Source organism: Fragaria vesca, linkage group LG2 (assembly GCF_000184155.1).
Source record: "Fragaria vesca subsp. vesca linkage group LG2, FraVesHawaii_1.0, whole genome shotgun sequence".
Taxonomy (NCBI): domain Eukaryota; kingdom Viridiplantae; phylum Streptophyta; class Magnoliopsida; order Rosales; family Rosaceae; genus Fragaria; species Fragaria vesca.
The window spans coordinates 8,626,232-8,648,809 of NC_020492.1; the positions used below are offsets into that span (position 1 = coordinate 8,626,232).

General features: G+C 36.8%; 3 protein-coding genes and 1 non-coding gene across 4 annotated transcripts in view; all 4 read right to left on the reverse strand.

Moving 5' to 3' along the window:
- Positions 1–945, reverse strand: part of LOC101296914 — a 3,600-nt gene extending 2,655 nt beyond the window's left edge. Inside the window, exon 1 of the mRNA XM_004290086.1 lies at positions 148–945. Coding sequence (XP_004290134.1) covers positions 148–627 — 480 coding nt within the window. The 5' untranslated portion in view covers positions 628–945. The remainder of the gene's footprint in view (positions 1–147) is intronic.
- Positions 946–5,834: 4,889 nt separating this feature from the next.
- Positions 5,835–10,609, reverse strand: LOC101297201 (fimbrin-like protein 2-like). Its single transcript, XM_004290087.1, has 14 exons — positions 10,285–10,609; positions 10,013–10,186; positions 9,611–9,858; positions 9,340–9,511; positions 9,177–9,215; positions 8,967–9,035; positions 8,733–8,849; positions 8,339–8,550; positions 8,082–8,234; positions 7,512–7,711; positions 7,175–7,332; positions 6,478–6,574; positions 6,229–6,320; positions 5,835–6,148 (listed from the first exon to the last, which is right to left on the reverse strand). The coding sequence occupies exons 1-14, from the start codon at positions 10,369–10,371 to the stop codon at positions 5,963–5,965; spliced, it is 2,004 nt and encodes a 667-aa protein (XP_004290135.1). The 5' UTR covers positions 10,372–10,609; the 3' UTR covers positions 5,835–5,962.
- A 6,111-nt stretch (positions 10,610–16,720) lies between these two features.
- LOC101295198 lies at positions 16,721–21,833 on the reverse strand. Its single transcript, XM_004292287.1, has 10 exons — positions 21,522–21,833; positions 21,267–21,422; positions 21,075–21,143; positions 20,801–20,971; positions 18,438–18,581; positions 18,059–18,217; positions 17,871–17,936; positions 17,577–17,636; positions 17,220–17,316; positions 16,721–17,135 (listed from the first exon to the last, which is right to left on the reverse strand). The coding sequence occupies exons 1-9, from the start codon at positions 21,831–21,833 to the stop codon at positions 17,272–17,274; spliced, it is 1,182 nt and encodes a 393-aa protein (XP_004292335.1). The 3' UTR covers positions 16,721–17,135; positions 17,220–17,271.
- Positions 21,834–21,941: 108 nt separating this feature from the next.
- On the reverse strand, positions 21,942–22,014 carry TRNAK-CUU. Its single transcript has one exon. It is a non-coding gene; the product is annotated as a tRNA-Lys (tRNA).
- Positions 22,015–22,578: the final 564 nt, after the last annotated feature.

Below are 22,578 nucleotides of genomic sequence, written 5' to 3' on the forward strand. Positions count from 1 at the left end.
ATATATATATATATTCTCTTTCCACTTTTATTCTTCTTTGTTTTTTTTTGTAACATCCAGATATTACATAATAATCAAACATCTTAGCCTCTAATTCTCTATGGGATTGATACTGTAAATTTCCACAATTCTTGTCATCACCTTTACCTGTGTGGCAAGGCACTTCATGTAATGAGCAGTCTCTTCCAACAAGCTGCAAGTTTCCATGACCTGACCGCCCGGAACAAGCCTCCGGAGCTTCTCCACTTGACCCGAACCACCAACCTCGACCCGGTTCTTGCTGTTATTATTCCCTTTCTGCAGATCACATATTCTTTTCTTCACGGACAACTGACGAGAACTGCTGCCGGTATTTCTCCTCGCCGCGTAGCCTCTACGTCTCTGGTTTCGGATCTTCCAAAGCAACGCCCGACTCCAAGCTCTTCTATTCCCAACAGAAGAAGCCATGGATTTATAAGCAGCAGCCTTGATTAAGCGCTGGCGTTTCCAGATCTCTCTTGCTGATCTGGGTTGCTGATGAGGTTGCTTGTTTATTCTCAACAGGGCTCTCAGCAATCCACTAGTGAACCTAGATTTGAGGGAATTAGGGTTTGGAGATAACAATAAGCTCCTAGAATTCATGGACATGGATAAAAGAATTAGGGTTTTTGGGGGGAGACAAATGAACAAGATAAAGATTTGGTTTCTGACACAAAATTGGGGTCCAGCTTGCTGCTCTCAAAACACAAACCAACCCAACCAAGACAAAGAGGAAGAATTTAGCTCTGAAACTCTGACACACTTGTCTCTCAAATCTTATATACCCAAAGAAACAGGAGATCTTAGAGAGAGAGAGAGATGTGATTAGGCAATTTAAGGAAGGAGGAGGGGAAATGAGAAAAAGAAGAGAGAAGAGAATATTGGAAATGGGGGGAGGTGTAAAGAAGAAGGAGACTTGAAGAATCAACCTTTAATAAGAATAAATGTTATTATTAATGAATATTAGATTAGATTAGGGAATACCAGAGTAGCTAGAGCTAAAGAGAGAGCTGTAATGGGAGAATTGAATAATGAGTTTGATCTTTCATTTTCAACATGGAGGTTTTGGAGGTGAAAAGGGAGCTTTGTGGGGCAACAAAGGACCAACCACCATATGAGCGCACATGGTTCCATTTACCCACTTGGACCTTTCATTTTGCTTCTTCTCATTCTTCATTTTGTTATCTTATGTGTACATCTTAATTTGATTCTTTCTAACTAGCTACTTCATGATCTATGTATGTCTCTCTATCTATATTTATCTACATATATCACTCTCTTTGTATTTATATTTGAATTCAACTCCTTTTGATGTCTATAAGGCAATGATTTATATCATATATAGTGCATGGTGATGGAGTGATGGTGGTGACTAGTGATGGATGTTTATGGATGATGACAATGAATGGCCGGCGGCCGACATGAAATGGTATATGTGCGTGTGCAAGATATCCAAATGTTCATGCTTAAATTCAAAAAATTTCATTTTAAAATAGACCGAAAAAAGTTAATAAATATATTGTCAATTTCTACATGTAGTGTCATTTGGTCTAGCCTATAGCTTCATCTTATTTAATGGGAGGTTGAGAGTTCGACTTATGAAATACTAGTTGTAACATTTGAGTTGTTTACTCGATTAAAAATAAATAAATTGTCCATATATGCACTGGTTGTTTCATTCCACTACAATCTTGCTTCCATGTTAAATATAATGTCAATTATGAGCTAGCTAAATCATTAAGAAATGAAAAACCTAGAGAGAGAGAGGGGCGGAAGACTGAAGGCTCTCTTTCTCTCACCTTGGTGGCTACTAAACCTAGTTTGCTCCCGTCCAAATTTCTTCGGTTGTGCCGTTTCCGCTCACGGCTCTAGTCTGACGAATCCTTCGGGTTCACGTATCCTTTCAGATCGAGGACTCTTCGGGTGGTTGCACTCTCATCCTCTCATCTTGGCATCACATCATTGGCGCTCTTGGCCTTCAAAGATGTCGGTGGTTGGCGAATCTTCGCATCGGCAGATCTAATTCAGATCTGGGATCCTGGGTCTCTGCTAGACTTGGAAATTGCTTCTTCTCTTCTAGCGGTGATCCAATATGTGGATACGGGGTTTTAAAGATGGTTTCAGATTCTCTTCGGTGGCGTTATTCCTCTTGGTGGCAAGAGAAGTTGGCCTCCTCGTTAGATTCCTTGAAGCTACATGGAAGAATTGCTCTTGTTTTTGTTAACCGCGTGGGTGTGCGACGGGACAAATCATCGTCGCGGGGACGACGAAAGCTTGGTGTGATACGGCAGCGGAGAACTTGGCGGATGAACCATGGTTGCTTTAACGACGGCGACTCAGTTTTTGACGGAATGCTGCATCCTGAGCAGGTATTAAGATACGATTGGACATTACAACTGCGTGTTCGGTACCTAGTTCTTGGATCCGATTGGACAACCTCTTCTTCTTTTGAGTGTCATGCAACGCTGCATCCTGAGCAGGTATTAGGATACGTTGTTCAGCAAGTAGCTAGGCTAAGGGATTTGGCAGACAAAAAGGTTAGGAAGGCGGCTTGCATGCTTTAGTTTCTTTGCTGCAATAGTGATACCACCCTGAGCGTGGAGCATATCTGCTAAGAGGAGCTTAAGCTTCTTTGGAGATGGGTTCAGGCCGGAGAGGCAGGCCTTGCATGCTTATGTCCAGGGGTTATCACTAAAACAACAGCATTCTCATAAGCTTCATTTGAACCCTCATTGTCCTTCGTCGCATCAATATTGTTAGGTTTTGTATTCATTCCCTCCAAGTCAGAACAATAGCCAAGGCATCATCGGTTGTAGTTCTAGCATGTTGCTTGATGATCACAAGTCGTCTGAGCTTGCCAGTTTGCAGTTGGATCACAACCGGAGCTTGCTGATACCACCAAGGACCACCGCGTAAAACCTTGTTTATGTCCTTTGTGAGATCAAAACCAATGATGAAAATGTTGTTTGAGCGCTCCTGAATTTGGAATTTCCTCTCTAGTACCCAAACCCTATTACAAAACTGTTTCATAACCGCCAACTTCCCAAACCCTATTACAAAACTGTTTCATAACCGCCAAAGTTGGCGGTTCAGAGTTGAAGGGTTTGACTACTAGATACGACTGTGAAGCATGTCGCTTGGGCCCAAGATGCAAGCAAAGAGATCAACCACCTTGGAACTTGCAAGCACAAGTGAGACGGCAAAGGACTCAATAACTTTATGAATGAATGAGGTATGCACCGTGGATGAAGATACAAACGATTTGTTTGGGGTTTTCGTCATCGACAAAAAGGTGGAGGACGTGTTTGGGGTTGATGTTGATGAAGAGAGCTTAAGCTTTGGAAGGAAGAATGCCATGGAGTGCAATGAAACAAAGGGAGATCGAAGGTTTTGGTGCGAGAGGCGCTTAGGGTTTTGTAGCTTTGCTTGGGAGCGACGACCTTAGGGTTTCACGTATTCGAAAAAGACTAACTTTCCACTTGTTTTTTTTTTCAGTTTGTTTGGTTTTGTTGGTTTGGACGAGGGTTAAGGATTTTGGTTGGCTGGTGTTGTTTGGTCGTGTCAGTTAGGTCATATTTTGGTGTCATATAGGGACTAGTGGTTTTAACATCGGTGTTTTCTAGTTGTCAACGTAATGGGGAGGTTGTCACCTACATATATGTTGACAGATTTGGTATATAATGCTTGAACGGGTTGTTTCTTTTTGAGGTTGGCCGTAAGAGGTATCGAAACTTCTGGAATAGGTAGATTACAGTTGAACCCATATCAGATTTTGTCCTCTGTAATCATTGGTGTAGGTAGAGAGGAGAGTGAGGAATTTATATTCACCACCGATTTCTCTTATGGTTTGTAATTTTAGATATATTATATATAGTGACATTTCTATAAAAAAGTGTTCAAGTGAGGAAAATATACCATTACTAGTACCACTAACACGGATCTCGTTCGTCTAATTTCTTGCAGTACTCTTCTTAATTTTGTTAGGTTTAATGAGGCCACTATAAACTCCGTAACTCCGTAACTCCGTTATGTAATCTCTCTTTTTTGAAATAAATCTCTTGATAAAAAAAAAAAAAATTGACGATACTTTTAAGATAGAGTAGCTAAGTGGGCTAAGGTTATGGTGTGTTGATGCATGTCATGCATTAACTTGATCCTAAAGTTGTAAAATGAGTTCTCAAAGTAGTAATATTAGTTCTCAAAGTTGTAATTGAGTCCTTAAAGTTATAAAAAAAAACTCATATTTATAACATTTGTTCTCTAAGTGGTAAAATGTGTCATTAAAGTGGTAATTGAGTCCTCAAAGTTGCATCAACTTTTCTTTTATCACTTTAAGGACTCGATTACCACTTTAACGACACATTTTACCATTTAGAGGACTAATGTTGTAAATATGAGTTTTTACAACTTTAAGGAATCAGTTACAACTTTATGGACTAGTATTACTACTTTAATGACCCATTTTACAACTTTAGGACCAAGTTTTTCAATTAAGTGAGGATAATATACATACATAATTTGGTATACACACTTCATATTATCCTCACCTAGCTTTTATGTCCTTATTCACAAGGAAACAACAAGGAAAAATAATTAGAAAACATATGATTCAATTGAAGTAAGTAAATCAAACACATATATGCAGTAGTTCTGCATGTTGTTCTTCACTTGGCCTTGACTGGCAACGGTTGAGGAATTCATAAGTGTGGGTCTGGCTTTGCCTACAAAATGAGACACACACATCATTTAACCCTTGGGGATTAGACTTTAACAAACTCATAATTAGGGTTTGTGTTTAGATAAGCAGGATCACATGCTTGCTAATTTATCTATTCATCTTAAACTCCCAGACAGGACCACTAAATTGGTTTCTGATTAAGTCACAGGTGTTATCCATAATCCATGTTTACTGTAGAACATGCCCAAAAAATTGGTGTCAAGTCACACTAATGTTCATGTTATTATCATCTGCAGTAGTACTACAAAAAAGCACTTGATTAGAAGCATGAGATAGAACAGTATCTGCATATGACTAAACAGCTGGGCAAGTGTCTTTGCTTCTTAAGAAACTTCTCCACAGTTCACATGCCTTGTAAACTGGAAGGGATCATGATGATACATTCCTAATTCATAAACCAGTGCATAATTTGAGAACTTCACATGTCTCATGCATTTTGGTGTAAACTATAATTTTGAAATATTTGGGTATATGGCCAAAATTATGTTTTTACTGAAGAGTTGGCAAAGCTTAATATATAGATTGCATCTCTTTTGACAAGCCCAGAGAAATTTCTGGATTTTACCATGTTGAATTAGACCTTTAACCATATCTTACAAAGAGAGCTTACCAAACAAACACAGATAAGCCTCATGGAACAAAAGACAGAAAGCAGAAAACAAAGACAAAAATAGAGAGAAAACCCACTGATAGGACAGACTAACAAGACCTTCAAGTTACAGGTCTTCCATACATCAGGATTTTCCATCTACCAACTTCGGCCAAACAACATTTAATAATCATCAAAGGCCATCAGTTTGGTTGATCATATTATTTGTTGCCAGAATATTCAATCAATTGCATGTGTAGAGACCAACTTTACTTATAGATTTGGTCCAGAAAATATCAGGCTTTCAAAAAATATGGTTGATTAGATTCTTGAAGGATAAGTATATCTTTATATGTAAAAGGTGAAATGCAACAATGCAATAAGATGAGCAGAATCAAATTGCCTTCAAATAATACAAATGTTTATCAGGATGATGGGGGTGACTATTTACATATGCTGCCTGAGCAAAATTTGCTTCAAAGAACACTTAGATTCCTACTATTGCATATATTCATTGTTGAAATCAATTGTAATAAAAGAAAAAAATATATATCAAAGAAAAACTCATGAGCCCTTTGAAATGGCAAGTTGGCAAAAGTTTCCCAATAATAGGATAATTATAGGTTTCCATTTTCCTCCATTGATGACTCAGAAGCAGAGTCATCAAGGGTAGAGTTGGAGATTGTCTCCAACTGGCTGGAACCCTCACTATCCGAAATTGCAGAGGGTCTGTCTTCAGTTGGTTGTTTCAAAAACCAGTACATAATGCTTGCGGTCAATGTAAGGATCATCTTTTGATTCACCTGATGAAGTTACCATAAACTAGTTTAGGAACATGGATTAAACGATAGACATTGAAGGAGCTTTATATTCCAAAAAGTACCTCAGTTATGTCTTCAGGAAGCAAAAATATCGAGCATCCGAGCTTCCTTGCAATACTGATGATGTAGGTGGCATTCATCTTTTTCTCCTCATCTATATTTTCCAAGGATTGGAAAGACATTTGTGAATATCATTTTCAAATGTACTGATATAATAGAACAGAATCTATAATCAATAAGAGATTGAACAAAAACTAGCATCATTCCAAGAAACATGTTGAATGCACAATGAGTGTACTAAATCAACTTACCAGTTACTCCTTTGGTAACAAGACTCCAATTCACCACTCTAGGCTGCACAGAACTAAGCAGCTCAAGGAAAAAAATGCCATCTGACAAATTCTTATCCTGAAAAAAAAAAAAAAAAAAAATACAAAAGAGTAACATATTAGACATAGAACACTCTTTCCAGCAATGACCTGCAGTTATCACCAAATACTAAAAGGAAATTCCGACTAGTTTAAACATTGAATGAATGACAAAAAAAAATTCTGAATGTTCAATTTTGATGTGATATCACAGCCTATACAGAAATGTCAAGGAGCAAGATTTTGATGATTTGCCTCCATCACCAATTAGAACGTGGCAACTACACTACTTCACTAATCAGCTGATGAACAGTTAATTCTTAAGCATAATGCCTCTGGGTATAAGTCATAGAACATGCCTAAAAATTCATCTACTTCACTACGCGATATTTGCATTTTATTTTGTTTTGTATTCGGAGGGTCGCTCACCCATCACTGCAGCTGATGTCTTTCCTTTATGTACTTCCTCAGCAACAGTATAATGGGCATACCATTGGCAAAAGCACCGGAGTTCATATTTTAGTTTCATTCGAGTTACTACGAGTGAAACTAACATACCTCGGAAAACTTAGAGTAAGTCACGATTATCAAACACTAGTATACTTAAAACAAGAAAACTACAGAAATGCTAGTATGGTACCTTAAAACTTTTCATGCAGCTCTGGCTTCCTGTGTTGCTGACTTTAGTATTGGCCCATTCAAGAATATCAGCATCACTAATCTCCTTCCCATGTGAGTGAAATCTCAAGTTCTTTAGAAGTTGGAGAATGTTAAACCGCATCAATTGCCACAAGTAAGCTGAAAGATAAAACCCAACATCTCATGAATTATTACTATATTTTGAAAGATTATGAGAGCATATACCAGTAACTTGATGTTTTGAGAATGCAATCAAAACTCATATGATGCAGTTTCAAAAATGCTTAATATTTTAGAACAGTGATGTAAACTTGTATTATCAATGGAGTAAGACGTACCAAGTATTAACTTTTTATTGCCCTGCACAATATCATTTCCAGCAACATTTACCAAGGAAAACTTTAATTGCATCCCGATTTTTACAACCTGGTTACAGTTTTCTACTTTTCTGAAAGGCATTTTAATTGGAGGCTTGTTTGAAATTTTCCAATTTACAATCCCTGGGGAAATCTTGTCCAAGGACTCTAGAAGCGCCCACCTGCAGAGAACCAATCAAACATCAACGGGTGAAACTTAATTACTTAATGAGGGCCAACTTCACAGCTACTCAAGAAAGTAATAAATATAGCCATTAATGTCTAACTCTTCTAATACTTGAATTTTGTTTACATCCGTTATGGCAATTAAAATTTCAAAACTACTTCACGGTTATCTTATAGTTTGAAAAAATTGAAGTCAAGAAATTTGGTTTTATAAGCACCATGATGCTGATGTGAAGATACATGCAAGGTAGAAGACAATCAGAAGTTGATCTGAGTATGTTATATTTTTGTTCAGAAGAAAGATAAAAGCACTACAGTATTAATATCCTCATTGTCATAAGAGTATAAAATCAAATTAGTTTTTACCCATTTCTAAGGTCTTCAAAGACATTATTGATATAGGTTGAATGTCCAAGACTATTTAGCCAGAAACGAAATGCTCTCTCTTCTCGGGAAATTAGAGCATCATCTGGAGAAGTTTCAAGGAATGATATCTGCTTTTGGGTTGAAAGCCCGTTCCTGCAGGTGTACAAGTAAAAGTTAGCAATTCATACTCAAGTTTTTACACAATGAAGGTAGCCAATTTAAAAGGAATGCATTACTCAGGTAGGGTAATTTCTCACCTATGCTGAAAAACATGTGCTACAAAAGCAAGGTTAAGATTTGGGGATCCTTCAACAATATCTTTTGGAGTTAAATATCTCTTGCAACCCATCCTATCTGCGTGTTCGAGGACTAACTTTGCTCTTTCCAAAGTATTTTTTGCAGCCAGTGCAGATGGTTTACTGTGCTCAGGTGCAAGAACATTTAAGAGGTGAGCATACGCCTCTGCATCCTGCAAGCAATAAATATCTCATATTCTCAAATGATCCTGTAAATATAAGTTAAACCAGTATAGCAGTTAAAGGTGTTGCAACCCATTGAAACACGGTACTGGCTTCCTTTCTTATCCTCTTATATAAAGATTATAGAATGCTATCTATAGCACCTTGACAAAGCAGTAACTTAATCTCACACCTTGACATCAGAGGAGAAATTTGTGACTATCTTTTTATATTGTGCTTTCTTCAATTGGAAATTCATCCACCTCAGCAATATCTTCTCTGGTGGTAGACTCATCAACTCTTCCACATCCTGATGGTTTCAAATATAAGAGAAACATTAGACACATATAGGTTGAAATTGGTTGAAAACCTCAGCTCCTAATTGTTGTAGGAATCAAGATTTCTGTGAATTAGGCGCTGTTCTTACCTTACTATCGTCAACCAATTCCACCAATTGAGGTGTTTTCTTTAAGTTGAGGTCTGCCAGTAGTTGTATCTGCATTTCATAACAATTAGTACAAAGCATAAATACTTTTCTGTTGCAAAATAGTTTGAGACATGCACTATAATTCTACAAAATGGAACTTCTTTGTGACGAAGTTCTTTATACAAAGTTACGTAACCATGCAAGTCTCACCTTGATAATTTGAGAAATCACTCCAAGTACAAGATGCCGCTGAAAGCCAAACAAAGAGAAGAATATTCATAAGTTTCCACAACAAGGATGTATTTTTTGAACACTCAAGTAAAGCAGGAATACAATAGCAAGTCTATATGTGGGAAGAGTCATGTATGCATACCCTTCCTTCAATGAAGTCCTGAGTCCCTATATTGACTACAGTACATCCAACAGCCTTAGCAGAGTTGAGGCAGAGAGTATGGTTTTCATTTCTCTCCCAAGGATTGAGCACTCTCTTAGTATTGATAGCGCGTTCATCAATTGTTCCAGGCACTGCCACATTGATCAGCTTACTGCAACCAAGACATGTGAAAATCCGATCGACATACAGAGAAGCAACTAATTGAACAACAAAATATAAAAAGTAGCACTAAGAGATAGTGAGCAATCACCATAACAGTACTCCATCTTTTACAATCTCAAACAAATCATTGGTGGAAGGATCAATTGGCAAGTATCTCTTTAGAAATTCATCTTCTCCAAGATAGTTATTGATATGGGCCACATAGGAAGCCTTTTCGGATTCGCTAATGGTATGGAGCAAAGTAGTGGTAGCAGCCTTGAGAAAGGCAGATGAGGAGTTGTTCTTTGCACCACTTCCTGGTGTAGCAGTGGCATGAGCTTGGAGTTGCAAATATACCTGCCATTAATCCCTTAACATTTCAAAACTCCATCTCCCAATTCAATCAAAAGAGACTCCAAATAAACAGAACCAAACAACAAACAGAGAATTGAGCACAATCTAGCTGATAGATTCCCCAATTGAGTTGAATCAAAAAGCCTAAAAAACCAACCTTGAGGAAGAACTCGAAATCTACATCATCATCAAGCTTGGGATGCAAATCTTGAATCACAGAGGCCCTTTGCTCCTCAGTGAGATTATCTGATCCCACAACCTTGAGCCTCGACATCTTCGCAGGAAGGTCTCCGATTGTGAGCTTACCACTCTCCCTCTTCATGCTCATGAACTGAAAAAGAACACAATAACTTTCGGCAATCATTATAAATTTCGAACCCACCAAGAAAAAAGGCATACAGAAGAAGAAGATCAAAACTTTAAACGTACGTGGGTTTTTAAGCTGCGGAGCTCGACTTGGGTAAACTGGTTCTGCAGCCATGGATCTGAAACCAGAATGCCTACGTACCCCGACATTGTTGGAGCTTCAGTTCAGACGGAACAACAAGCTGCTTCAGGGTTGTGTTGCAGATTGATGTCTTTGTATTATTTATGATTCACTTCAAAGTTAGAGAAAGAAGAAGGAAGAAGAAGGGTGACTGGTGAGGGTGGCCAGCACAGTTGTCAGAGCTGAAAAGCTGTTCCCTTTGGAAATAAATTTGATAGCGAATTTCAAATTATGACACACCTTCTCTCTCAAATCTCAATCAATCTCTCTTCTTCACTATGCGCACTCTCTTCTTTTCCTTTTCTTTTCTTCTCTTCCTGAGAGAAGAGGAGAGGGAAGAGGGTCCCACAGTGTCGTTGGACAATTCAAACAATGACCGCTGTGTCCTTCGTCGTCATCCCAGAGAGAGTTGTGGGTTTCATTATTTCAACTGAGCTTTAGGGTTTAGACCGTTACAAAGTTTCAAGTTTGAAACTTGATTAAACAAACGTGTGCCATTGCCGGCCAGGAGTTGCTACTGCTCAGTTGGCATTGAGTTGTTCTTACCAGTTTGATTATGGGGGTTATTAGTAATAAACTAGTTTTGGTAATTACTAAACCCGTTACGGGACGTTGGGGATTGAAGTAACACTAATTTAAAGTGGTCGGTCATAGTCATATGACTCATATCTGAAAATATGGGGGTTGATAAGGCCATTTACCCAAACTGCAAGTGTGCTAGGTCCACCGGACTAAAGGTCTCGTTTTGCCTTTTGGGAAAGCAGAGTTGATGAGAGGACGGTGGTTTCATGGGTTAGGATGTAACAAGTTTAACTTCCAAATGGGAATAGTGCAGTAGTAAGTTGTAGTTGGATATTCATATTCATGATAAAATAGCAAAGAAGGGAAAAGTTCCACTCACATACAAATAAAAACACCCAAGTTCAAAATTGAATGTATTTGTATTACTTAAAATGTTTATGTATCCGCAAATGTATTAATGTGACAACGTTATATATTGGTTCATTCTAGAAAATTTATATAAATTATATTGTTTCTTTACATATCTTTCAAATAAAAAATAAAAAAAGAATATGTGTACGGTTGCTATGATTATCTTTCTCTCGATACAGATCATTTTACCCAAATAGGCTTAAACCCTATTTAAGTTCTACTCATTCTATGGTAAGGTATCAATTAGAAATCAAATGATTTGTCGAAGAGGTCAAAGAACTTTTTCAAAGGTAATCTTTTGGGAGTTTCCATCATCTTTCTTTCCTTGTGAGTTGTGAGCCAAAAGCTAAAACAGGCTATGTTCCAAAAGAGCGGGAAAGAAAATTATGTGCCCTAATTGAGCAGTGAGAAAAACAAACTTCTGTATACCTGATTCACATATAATCTTCACACAAATTTCTACCTTTTCGATCTATGTTGTCCTCGTATCTTTACTTCCTTTCAACCAACACAGCATAAAGAATTTGTTCAAGATAAGCAAACTAACTGCAACACCAACAACCTTTCTGTTCTACAATTGTTGTCCATCACTGCCATTGAATAGATTGAATTTTAGTGGGTAAGTTGGGTAAATGTAAATCCTACTCCAAGACAAATCATGAATTACTTTCATTGTCCTTGAATCAGTGTAATATATATGCTGAAAAATCACAAGAATCACCACTTAGGGTTGAGTTAACTAGAGATAAATCTTTTTTCTTTTTAAAGAAAACATTAGGTATGAAGTGTGGATGAAATATCCCCTAATTGATTTTTCATCCCACATTGATGTATTCAAGATCCTAGCCTCGATTTCATATTAAAAAAAAGTTGCATGACCAACTTCTAATTCTTTATGCGATTTCAAAAGTTAAGGAACAAGGCTACTAGCTCTAATAACTAAGAATTTGAATTCTCTCGTTCCATGTCTAACATCGCAAGAGTAAAATGAAAGTGCATTACACAATTGAGATAGTTGAATAGATAAGAGAATATCGTTAATAAACTTGATCGATCAGGTGGTAACCAGACCATTTCAATAAAAAATTGTACCGATTAACATGGTGAAATTCCATTTGATTACGCTTGATATGAACCATAACATCATCTAGAAGGAGAGTAAGCTATGTACTAACATAGCATCCCCACAGACCACACTCGTGGTTCTCTTTTCTATTAATAATTACTAGGCACATTTTAAGTATCATCATACAATAATTCATGAGAGTTCTCAATCTCTTATATATACAGATGGAAGAGCATACCAAAAGTGTCGTCAGATCCGCGGGTCACAACTTCTATATCTCGTAGAGTTGTTAAGCACCAATATCTACTAGCTTTTCTATATACATGTGGTGTTTATTCTATAAATGAAGAAGCTAATCCAATCGACAAAAACATGGGAGGGACAAGAATGGTAGACCAAAGCCAATGTGGGTCGAGGAATATATAGATGAGAAGTAGGCGTGGTGCCAAATCCAAGTGGGTTACGAGTTCATATACATTTCTTACATATTTTGCTTTACAAATTGAAGAAAAGGCAGAGAGAAAGAAGAAAAGGGGGAATTGAAGATGAACTTGAAGAGGGCGTGGGCAAAAGGCTTTGTCAATTACAAATATAATAGGGAAATGGTGTAGCAATCCTTGCTGTGTTTGCTTCTACTCCTCAAAGCATATAAATCATTAGGGAAGGTCCACTGATATGCAGGTTTATGACCTTTCCCACATGTACATGGTACTAGAGTGTATGGTTTATTGGACTCTTGATCAATCTTCATCATCATGGTTTTGCTGATTCTGGGTGCTTTCTGCTTAAAAAAGTATGATTCTTGGCATATTTTGTGATCGATTTCTACTATCATTGTTTCTTTTTTTGAATACCATTGTTACCTTTCTTAAATTAACACGAATTTCATTACAATGGGACATGTAATTCTAACCGAACAAACAATTATGTACCACAAGGACCTCCCCTTTCCTTTTACTTCGTAACCTCGAACCCTTTCTTTTCATTCATTCATTGAACACGAAACATTGTTCAACTCTTTGACAACATGAAAAACCAAAAGCTCTGCCCTTCCATCCGATAGAAGGGAGGGCAGAGGCCTTTGGTGTTCCAAGAATTTTGGCCTCACAATCACTAGCCAATATGCTTTTCTCTCATGCCTTTGTTCGCTCATGGTTCGATATTCTGGTGTCCTAGGCGTAGAGGAACCACACCAATCCATCCCGAACTTGGTGGTTAAACTCTACACAATGTTACAAGAACTGAATAAAAGTTTTCCCCTTCTACCGCCACAAGAAATGAAAATGACTCTCATCGCATTTGGTTTCTCCTAATTCCATCCCGATTGAGTCTTATCTTCATCACCTTCATGAGAGCTTTGCGGTAAATCTATCTCGAGTCTTTTCTGCACGTCGTAAAAATTTGTTTTCCTATTTGAAGAGATGTCTCAGAGAAAGAATACCAAGATTTTTGGAGATCAAACACTTCAAAAGCAAAGCTCAATAGTTGTAAATGACTTAAATCGAAACTAATAACCACTTCAAAAAGCTCTCAGTTTCACAATGTACTTAATTTGCTACATCATGAAAAATTAAATAAAAAGAAAACTTGATAATTTACAACAAATGAAGGAACCAAAATACATCTGGCTATTGTTAAAGGGAGGTAGTCGAAGCCAGCTCTTAGCAGAGACAAACATACCGAATGGATATAGCTAGCATCAACCAGCAACTTCTATTGCAGAAAAGTATGATTCCTACTTTCACTGGGAAGTATATACCAATTTACTATAATTAGATTTTGGATGATTAATTGTTCGACTTTTTTATAATACACTTGCCTAAAACTAAGCCCAAGAAACGACTACATAAGAAACGACAACAAAATCTATTCCCCTTCTGTCGATCATCGTCCCCACTCCCCAGGTGTCCTAGGAAATTTTCCTTTATTAACGATGTAGCGCAGTATGTCATCGAAGCCAAACAATTCTACAGCCCTCATAGCATCTCTGAAGCCTTCGCCATAAACTTTATCTTCCGACCACTCCATCACTTGGACTATATACTCTTTCAACGTTCTTGCGTATTGAGCTTTCTCATTAGTTTTGTACCGAGCGTCAAAATCGCTACTAGAACAAAACCATTCCAACCACTTGAACTTCATTACATTGCAGATACCTTGTTTAACTGATCTTTCCCATTCCCACTGCTTACAACCTGTTAGACACACACACATACGAAAAAGATTGGAATCATACACCAAACTCTGAATGGATTTTAAAATAATCCTGGATCCACACCTTGAAGCTTCAACCAAGCATGCATCATCTCATGTGCCAAAGTTCCTCCCATTTCTATACTGTGCAAATAAACCGACTCAGTGTTGAGATATCAATCCCACATCGGGAATATGAGACCTTGTCAGTAGGTTTATAAAGGTTTGAGCTACTCAACCCATTGCCAATTGGTTTTGGATGTAAACCCCAAACAACTTTATTATGGTATCAGAGCGGGTTACCCACATCCACATGTGAAGCCCAATGGCCACACGTACTTCATGTCACCCAAATGTTGTCCACGTGTTGTGAACTCTAGACTACTTTATCACTCTGAAACTGAATTCAGAACAATAATAAAAAACATAATAAACAATAATAATCAGAGGCCGAAATAGGCCTTTTTTTTGTTATCATCTCATGGCTAGAACGGCCGCCCTCACGCCATAACATCGCCATAACCATTAGAGAAACCACAGTTAAACATATATAAAAACTACAAATTAAATAGATTCATGACAGATATATATACATACTCTGATAATCCAGACAAAACTTGAATTTCCAACTTCGACATCCGGGCAAAAACCGAGATTCGTTTTGCCTGCATCCATGCAATATAGATTTTTGAACAAAAAGAATATATTGAAATTAGGGATCTAAATATTTAAGTGTATAAGTATATAAATTACCTCGATGAGATCGCATCTCATTTCCATCCACCAACAAAATAGGAATGTCTCGATCAACCATCATATTCAAACTTTCATAAAACTTACGGACCTTTTCATAATTGGCTTCAATTCTTCTAAATTCTTAATAGCAATAGAACAACATTTTGAACAGGTCATTAGACCTTCACCATGGTTTAAATATTCTATATCCCCGGCTTGCTGCATGAATAGCCAACAAAACTATGAAAATATAATCCCACAAAAAATGCAAATATATATGATAGATAATAATCAGCTGAAAAGTAAACAAACATTTCTTTGTGTTGTTTCTACAACGAACTTTGCAAAAAACACAAACCTTCAATTTATGACAAGTGATACAGCGCAGAGTTCCATCAAACTGATGTCCATAACAGTATCTTTGGTCCCAAAATTTATCACGAAGCAAAGAATTCTTCCTTTGTCCTGAAATTAATTCATGATGAAGCAATGAATTAATTCTGCAGAAATAAAGGAGAAGATGGATGCAGAATGAATTAGCATGGCATGGGTTTAGTAATTCATGCATTTGTACTTGGTAATTATTACATTAACCTGAATGCTATCAGCTGGGAGGTTAATTTAGGCCGTTCTACTCCTTCCCTAATTAAAGGGCAGGGTAAGAAATCATTATGAAAAACACAAAAATTTCTCAGACTATCTCCACCGTGATGTTATATATGGACATCTGATCTATGTGTTGGACGTGTTGGAGAGAAATCGATCAGAAAAGTGACAAATAAAATATATCTTATAAGTGGGTAGATCATACTTAATTGTACCGAAGTCTTTTGTGATTAAAACTCAACACTTTAAAAGTGGTTAAGTTGGAACAGTATCAGTGCAAAATTGATCTACAGGCCACGTTTGTCGCTATTTGGGAACTAAGAAAACAAAGGCTTAACCATGCATTGGCGGCCTCAACCACGTAAACCTAATGCACAAAAAGAAGCCTAGCTAGCTTGTATCTCAGAATATATTTTGTTCTTTAAAAGAAACCATGTATTCTCCGATTGTGCAAAATTTATAAGAGTGTAAGTAAAACAATGGAGCTAAATAACGAGAGGGAACTAAGAGTTTAATTTACTTACTGGATGTTTTTTGCATACGCAACAGATACTCATGGTAGGACTGTTGAAGCTGATACTACAGTGCGCGATTGGAATTAGTCATGACAGTTCTTACTGAAATTATCTACGGTCTTATTTGCTATTTATTTAATTTATTCCAGGATTGGAGTCTCTTATGGAGTAGAACTTTTCTTTTATATAGGAAGTTGGGTTCCTGAAGAGTATAGGAAGTTGGATTTCAGAAGAGATTTGGAGTTTTCAAGGCTTTCTTTGCTTCCAAGCACGTCGCATATATATTTCCCTATTTGAAGAGATTTACTAAGAAATACCTACATCTTCTTTATATGCAAAGCTCAATCAGGGTAACTTGTAAAAAGCTCACAGTTTCATCTGTGTACTTGTTACATCATGAAGAACTAAACAAAAAGAAAACCAGACTCGTCATATAGACCAGATGAAGGAACCAAAATACTTCACTTATGCTTGCTGGCCATTGTTAATGGGAGGTAGTCGTGGCAAGCTCTAGCAGAGACAAACATACCGAAATGGATAGCATGTATAGGCTGTTGATCAACTCCATCAAGTACATTCTTCATTCAACAAAATATGGTTTAATTTGTAACAGCAGCTAACCCCTATCAGAAGTTTGAGCAGCTTCCTCCTAGTGCTCTGTACCTGATTTTATGAACTTTTCTTTGGGCCTTCACAGGGTCAACCCAGCAACTTCTATTGCAAAAGATTATTGTCCCTATTTTCACTGGACAGCAGATAACAATTTAATTAGCCTTTGGATAATTGGTTGACTTTGGTTGGCAAAAATGACAAGGGATATTAGACTCACCTAAATATTATCCATTTCAACTGCTCAAAATACAGAGGATGACCTAAGACGTTTAAAACGCTATTTCCTGAAGAACTTCAAGTGTCTTCTGATGAACCTGTATGTGACACAAGGATACAAAATGAATCGCTCACTAGAAGAATGTTGAATAACATCACTGTAAAAGAGAGAAAATATCATGGGAGATGGTATGACAAGCTATTTATTCACTATAACTTACTGAACCATCTACAGATCATATAAGATATTGATATATAAGTGTGTAATTATAGATATTACAAATGACTTCGTCATAATAGAAATTAAAACATACCATTTGGAAAATACAATTTCAAGGCAGTAATTAGTAAAGCTTACCCATTCTAGATGTTGTGCTGTGATGCCAGAGACATTTCCACCATAAATACCACCTAAGACCTAGAAAGTTAGATGTAACCAATCAGGATTCATCCTATAGAGTGAAAATTACTGCATATGTCAGTAAAGTTTGATCAGTGTGACTCAAGCCAATTTCATGCTACACAAAAGTTGATGTTTTCTCAATAAGAAATAACAAATCATGATTTTTGTGACATTCTGAGGTTACCCAGGGATTGAAATAACTGTAGCACAACTTGAAAGCTAAACTTGGTTGCATCAAGTGATTCTCACCTTGGACACAGTCTCAAGAAACATGCCAGGGCGCACAGGAAGCGCTTTTCGTCCTGTAACACTTTCCTGCCAACAATGATGCATAAGTCAATATAGTACAATATCTATATAGACATTGTGTGCGAGTGCACTTACACGTGTGCACTGTTTACAAAAATGTCATAGCTATATACTGTACTTAAACTCACCCTTCCTGCAATTCCAATCGGACCCTTTATACTGGTTGTATCTTCCTCATCACTGCCGGTGTCTTCTGCACCTTCGTCTTTCCCTTCCATAACATTTTTTATCATCTCCTCCACAGTCTTCCCTGGTTTCAAAGCTACCAGTTTTGTTAAGAAGTTCACCTGCACAGATAACAGTTTCAATATAGTCACATAAAATATGATGAAATGATCATGGTATCACTAAAAGTAAAATGCACTTTTAAGTAGAATGCAACTTTCCAAAGCATAGTGATGAGCTCTTAGACAACATTATGAAACCAGATCAACAGAAAGAAACCAATATGGGGCAATGAATCAGTTTGGTACTCTATAAGTATTTTGCAAATGCAGTAATAGAGACCTCTGATTCAGGAAGAGTCTTAAACCCACGATCATTTCTCTCATCTAGTATTCCACCTCCCATCATATTCCGAGCTTCCTCTCTGATCAAAACAAGTCTTGCAAGTAGCTTTCGATCTGGAACTACAGGCCGAGTTTCCATTGTCTTCAAATTTCATATGAAAATGGAATCATTAGTAGAACAAGAATAGGCTTTCGTACTAACTTCAGCTATTGAAAAAACAAAAGAATTAGAAAACCAAAGTTCACAGAACATAACAATTTCATATAACAAGGAAACACCATAGTCAGTGCTACCAAATGGCACTACAGACTGCAATATTATGTAGTATATGTAAGCTATAAAACCAGTTCCTTGTTTAATCGCAGTAAAGCATATTACTGGAAAATCTTACCAATAAAATTAACATGATTCATAGGGGTGTATTGTATTTGGATTCATGCAGACTTATTTTAATCAACTGACTTTTTAAAAAGTCTACAGACTCTTTGAAAAGTTTATAGACTTTCACTGATTTCTTAAAACCATCGATTTTGAATCACAGACTTTCATTGATTTCTGAAATCTAGATTTCATATGAATGACTTACATAGATTTCTCAATACTTACAGAGTTACAAGAAAAGAAAAAAAAAAAAAACAAATGCAATGACAAACACATAATGACACCGATTATAAGTTTAGTGCTTCATCTATCTAATCTCGATGCATATAGTTGTAATATTTAATTGAGATACATAAACATAGGTAACAAAAAGATTATATTAACTTAAGTTACCAACACACATACTTGTACGTTAACCAAAGACACACGTTCTAAAGTGAGACATTAGATCGATGTTCACAAGTTTAATTCATGTACGCAAATATAATATAATATATGATCATGTATTCTAGTATCAAGAGTTAGTAGATAATATTTAGGGGGTGTATTGTATTTGGATTCATACCGACTTATTTTAATCAACTGACTTTTTGAAAAGTCTACAGACTCTTTGAAAAGTTCATAGACTTTCACTGATTTCTTAAAACCATCGATTTTTAATCACAGACTTTCACTGATTTCTGAAATCTACAGATTTCATTTGAATGATTTATGTAGATTTCTCAATACTTACAAAGTTACAGGAAAGAAAATAAATAAATAAAGAAAATAAATAAATAAAGATGTAATGACAAACACATAATGACACCGATTATAAGTTTAGTGCTCAGCTATCTAATTTCGATGCATACAGTTGTAATATTTGATTAAAATACATAAACATAGGTAACAAAAAAGGTTATATTAACTTAACAACACACATACTTGTACGTAAACCAAAGACACATGTTTTAAAGACACATGTTCTAAAGTGGGATATTAGATATTCACAAGTTTAATTCATGTACGCAAATATAATAATATAATCATGTGGTTCTAATATCAAGAGTTAGTAGATAATATTTAGGTTATCGAGGGTTCTAAGCATTACAATTGAAAGACAACAAAATGTTAACATTCAAAAAACATTGAAAAGAATAGGTAGAATAGAACTTTGATAACACAAAATATTATTAAAAAAAATGATGTATCGTAGGATCAACCTATTCACATGTAAAGAGAAAGTCTGTCGTAAACTTTTCCAAATCTTTGCTCTAGTGGATGGAAAAATATTGGAGTTTGGTGTGTGTAATTTACACTACAAAGTCCACAATTATCCATGAGTTACTAATTCTATAAGTATGAATGATATTTTGAATACATCTAAACTTCTATTCATTTTAAAAAGTCTTAATTGAATACCCATAAACTTTGGTGGAATTCATAATGATTTTTTAAACTCTAGTTGAATACACTTAGACTTTGATGGATTTTTAAAAGTATGTATTGAATACACTTAGACTTTCAAATTCTATAGACTTCTTTAAAACTTCCACTAATTCCATATACAATACACCCCCCTCAATTTCAAACCTAGAATCTGATGATATTGGCCAACATAAGGGAAAATGTTCTACTCTCGCCTCTCATTTTCAACTTCTGGGGAGACAACATCCAGACTCCCAAGTCAACATTACCCAGACATCCGCTGACTACATAGTGGACGTAGTAATATAATTTACAAAAGGGAACAGTTAAATCAGTTAACATCAAGTTTCAATAGAAAAGTTCAGTAATGATTTTAAAGGAAAATTAGAAAAGCTTGTCAGTATATTTGCTATGTTAAAGCTAGCCAGCAAAAAACACCTAAGATGTTAACTTCGTCTAGGGGGATCAGCAACACACAAAGCGCACATGATTTGCATAACATGTAATGTTATTTATCATGGAAAAGGCACTCTATTAAGAACCCTGTATAGTGTAAGTTTTTACTGATTTACCTCCAGTAAATCATCAGCTTGGTTAGCAATTTCATTGAGATTTGCAGCAGGGACATGAACTTTGACGTCATTTTTACTTTGAAATACACCACCACCAGCAGCCACTCTGCGTAGTAATTCCTGTCTGCTATCTTTCAAAGGAGTTCTACAGAGTAGGCCAATCACTTGAACCTACAGATAAACAACCTAAAGCATTCAAACAGAGAAGTACCTTATTCGCCAATGACTGGCATTACGCAAGAATCAGAAAATTCACTTAAAAGAAAGTCCTTACATGTGGAGGGCATTTTTTGGTAAGGTAGGATAAGACTGTGTCCTTAATCACCTCCAATAGTGATTTGCGCTGATAATAGAAGATCATACCAGTCAGAACTAACAGTTGATATCTAAACTAAATTGAGGTCATTGCTAGCTCAATCATATCATTCTTAGAGCATTAGCAACATGTAAACTCGAAATCGAAAACCTTGTCATCTTGGTCATCCTCAGCAAGCTTGATCATGTAATCCAGCGCCATCATGAAACCGGCCTCCATCTCATCGACTCTCTTCCCCAGGACCCCTTGCGCAGCTATTTCCACTGCCACCTCTTCAGACGCCTCATCCATCTTCATATCTTCCAACTACACAAACAAACATGCGCAACACAATAATCAATATAATAACAATCAAATGAAGAATTGGATTTTAGAGTGGATAAGTAAAAAGGGGTAAGAACTTACGAGGGTGATCATTTCTTCGAGGACAGAAGTGACTTGCTCTCCACCTTTGAGAAGGGCTTCAATCTGGGCCGGGTCGGTTTTTTCTTGGGTGGTTGCATTCCGGTCTTGGGCGTCTGGGAAGCCTCCACCGACCTCATAAGAGCTACAAAGCCGCTGAAATTGCCTCTTTTTCGGGGCTGGTTGATTTGGATGGCGCTGGGATTGGGTGTGGTGAGAGGGAAATGATGGGGGAGAGAGAAGAGTGATAGAGCGTAGAGATTGGGACGGTGAAAATGAAAGAGTGGGGAAGAAGATGGTGGTGCTCTGCAACATTTTTGGGAGGGTTTTGGTTGGGTTTATGCGTTCCCGGCAGATATGGAGGATTAGAAACTAGAAATACCTTTCTTCGGAAATTAAAAGTAAAATATAATAATAATAACTCGCCGTCTGTGGGAATCGAACCCACGACCACATGGTTAAGAGCCATGCGCTCTACCAGCTGAGCTAAGACGGCTCTTCCTTGCTTTTGTCGTTTTATCTAAATTTGGTTTATTAAAAACCAAATGGATGTCCTTAAATTTCCGGTTATATGGCTCATGTGCTCGTATGGTCTTGTCCATAATGTGTGATCAAAAATTTTTCAATGCTACGGAAGGACCACGTGGTAGTCTGATGTGGTTCTATTTTCCAATCAAATTTAGATATGTAGATTTTCTTCACGAAAAATTATTTCAACTATTTTGTCAAAGATCATTTTAGGTTTTCTGTTGTTTTTTTAATACTAAACCCTAAGCCCTAAACCCCAAACCCTAAACCCTAAACCCTATACCCTAAACCCTATACCCTAAACTCTAACCCTAAACTTTAAACCCTATACCCTAGACCCTGGTTTGAACTTGCTAAATACCCATGAATGTCATTTCACAAAAAACAAAAAATATTTGTTTATATTTTAGTTGTAAAAAATCCACATGTCTAAATTTGATTGGAACGTAGAACCACGTCAGACTGCGATGTGGTCCTCCTGTAGCATTTAAAAATTTCTCTCAACTTAGGGAGGACAAGATGATTACGAATA

Coding starts and splice junctions, on each gene's coding strand:
- LOC101297201 (XM_004290087.1), bottom strand. CDS start 10,371: ATGTCGGGGTACGTAGGCATTCTGGTTTCAGATCCATGGCTGCAGAAC. Junction 7,712..8,081: donor TTTGAAGACCTTAGAAATGG/GTAAAAACTAAT, acceptor GGTTCTCTGCAG/GTGGGCGCTTCTAGAGTCCT. Junction 6,575..7,174: donor GCTGCATGAAAAGTTTTAAG/GTACCATACTAG, acceptor TTTTTTTTTCAG/GATAAGAATTTGTCAGATGG.
- LOC101295198 (XM_004292287.1), bottom strand. CDS start 21,833: ATGTTGCAGAGCACCACCATCTTCTTCCCCACTCTTTCATTTTCACCG. Junction 20,972..21,074: donor CCAAAAAATGCCCTCCACAT/GTAAGGACTTTC, acceptor GTTTATCTGTAG/GTTCAAGTGATTGGCCTACT. Junction 18,218..18,437: donor AGACTCTTCCTGAATCAGAG/GTCTCTATTACT, acceptor TTATCTGTGCAG/GTGAACTTCTTAACAAAACT.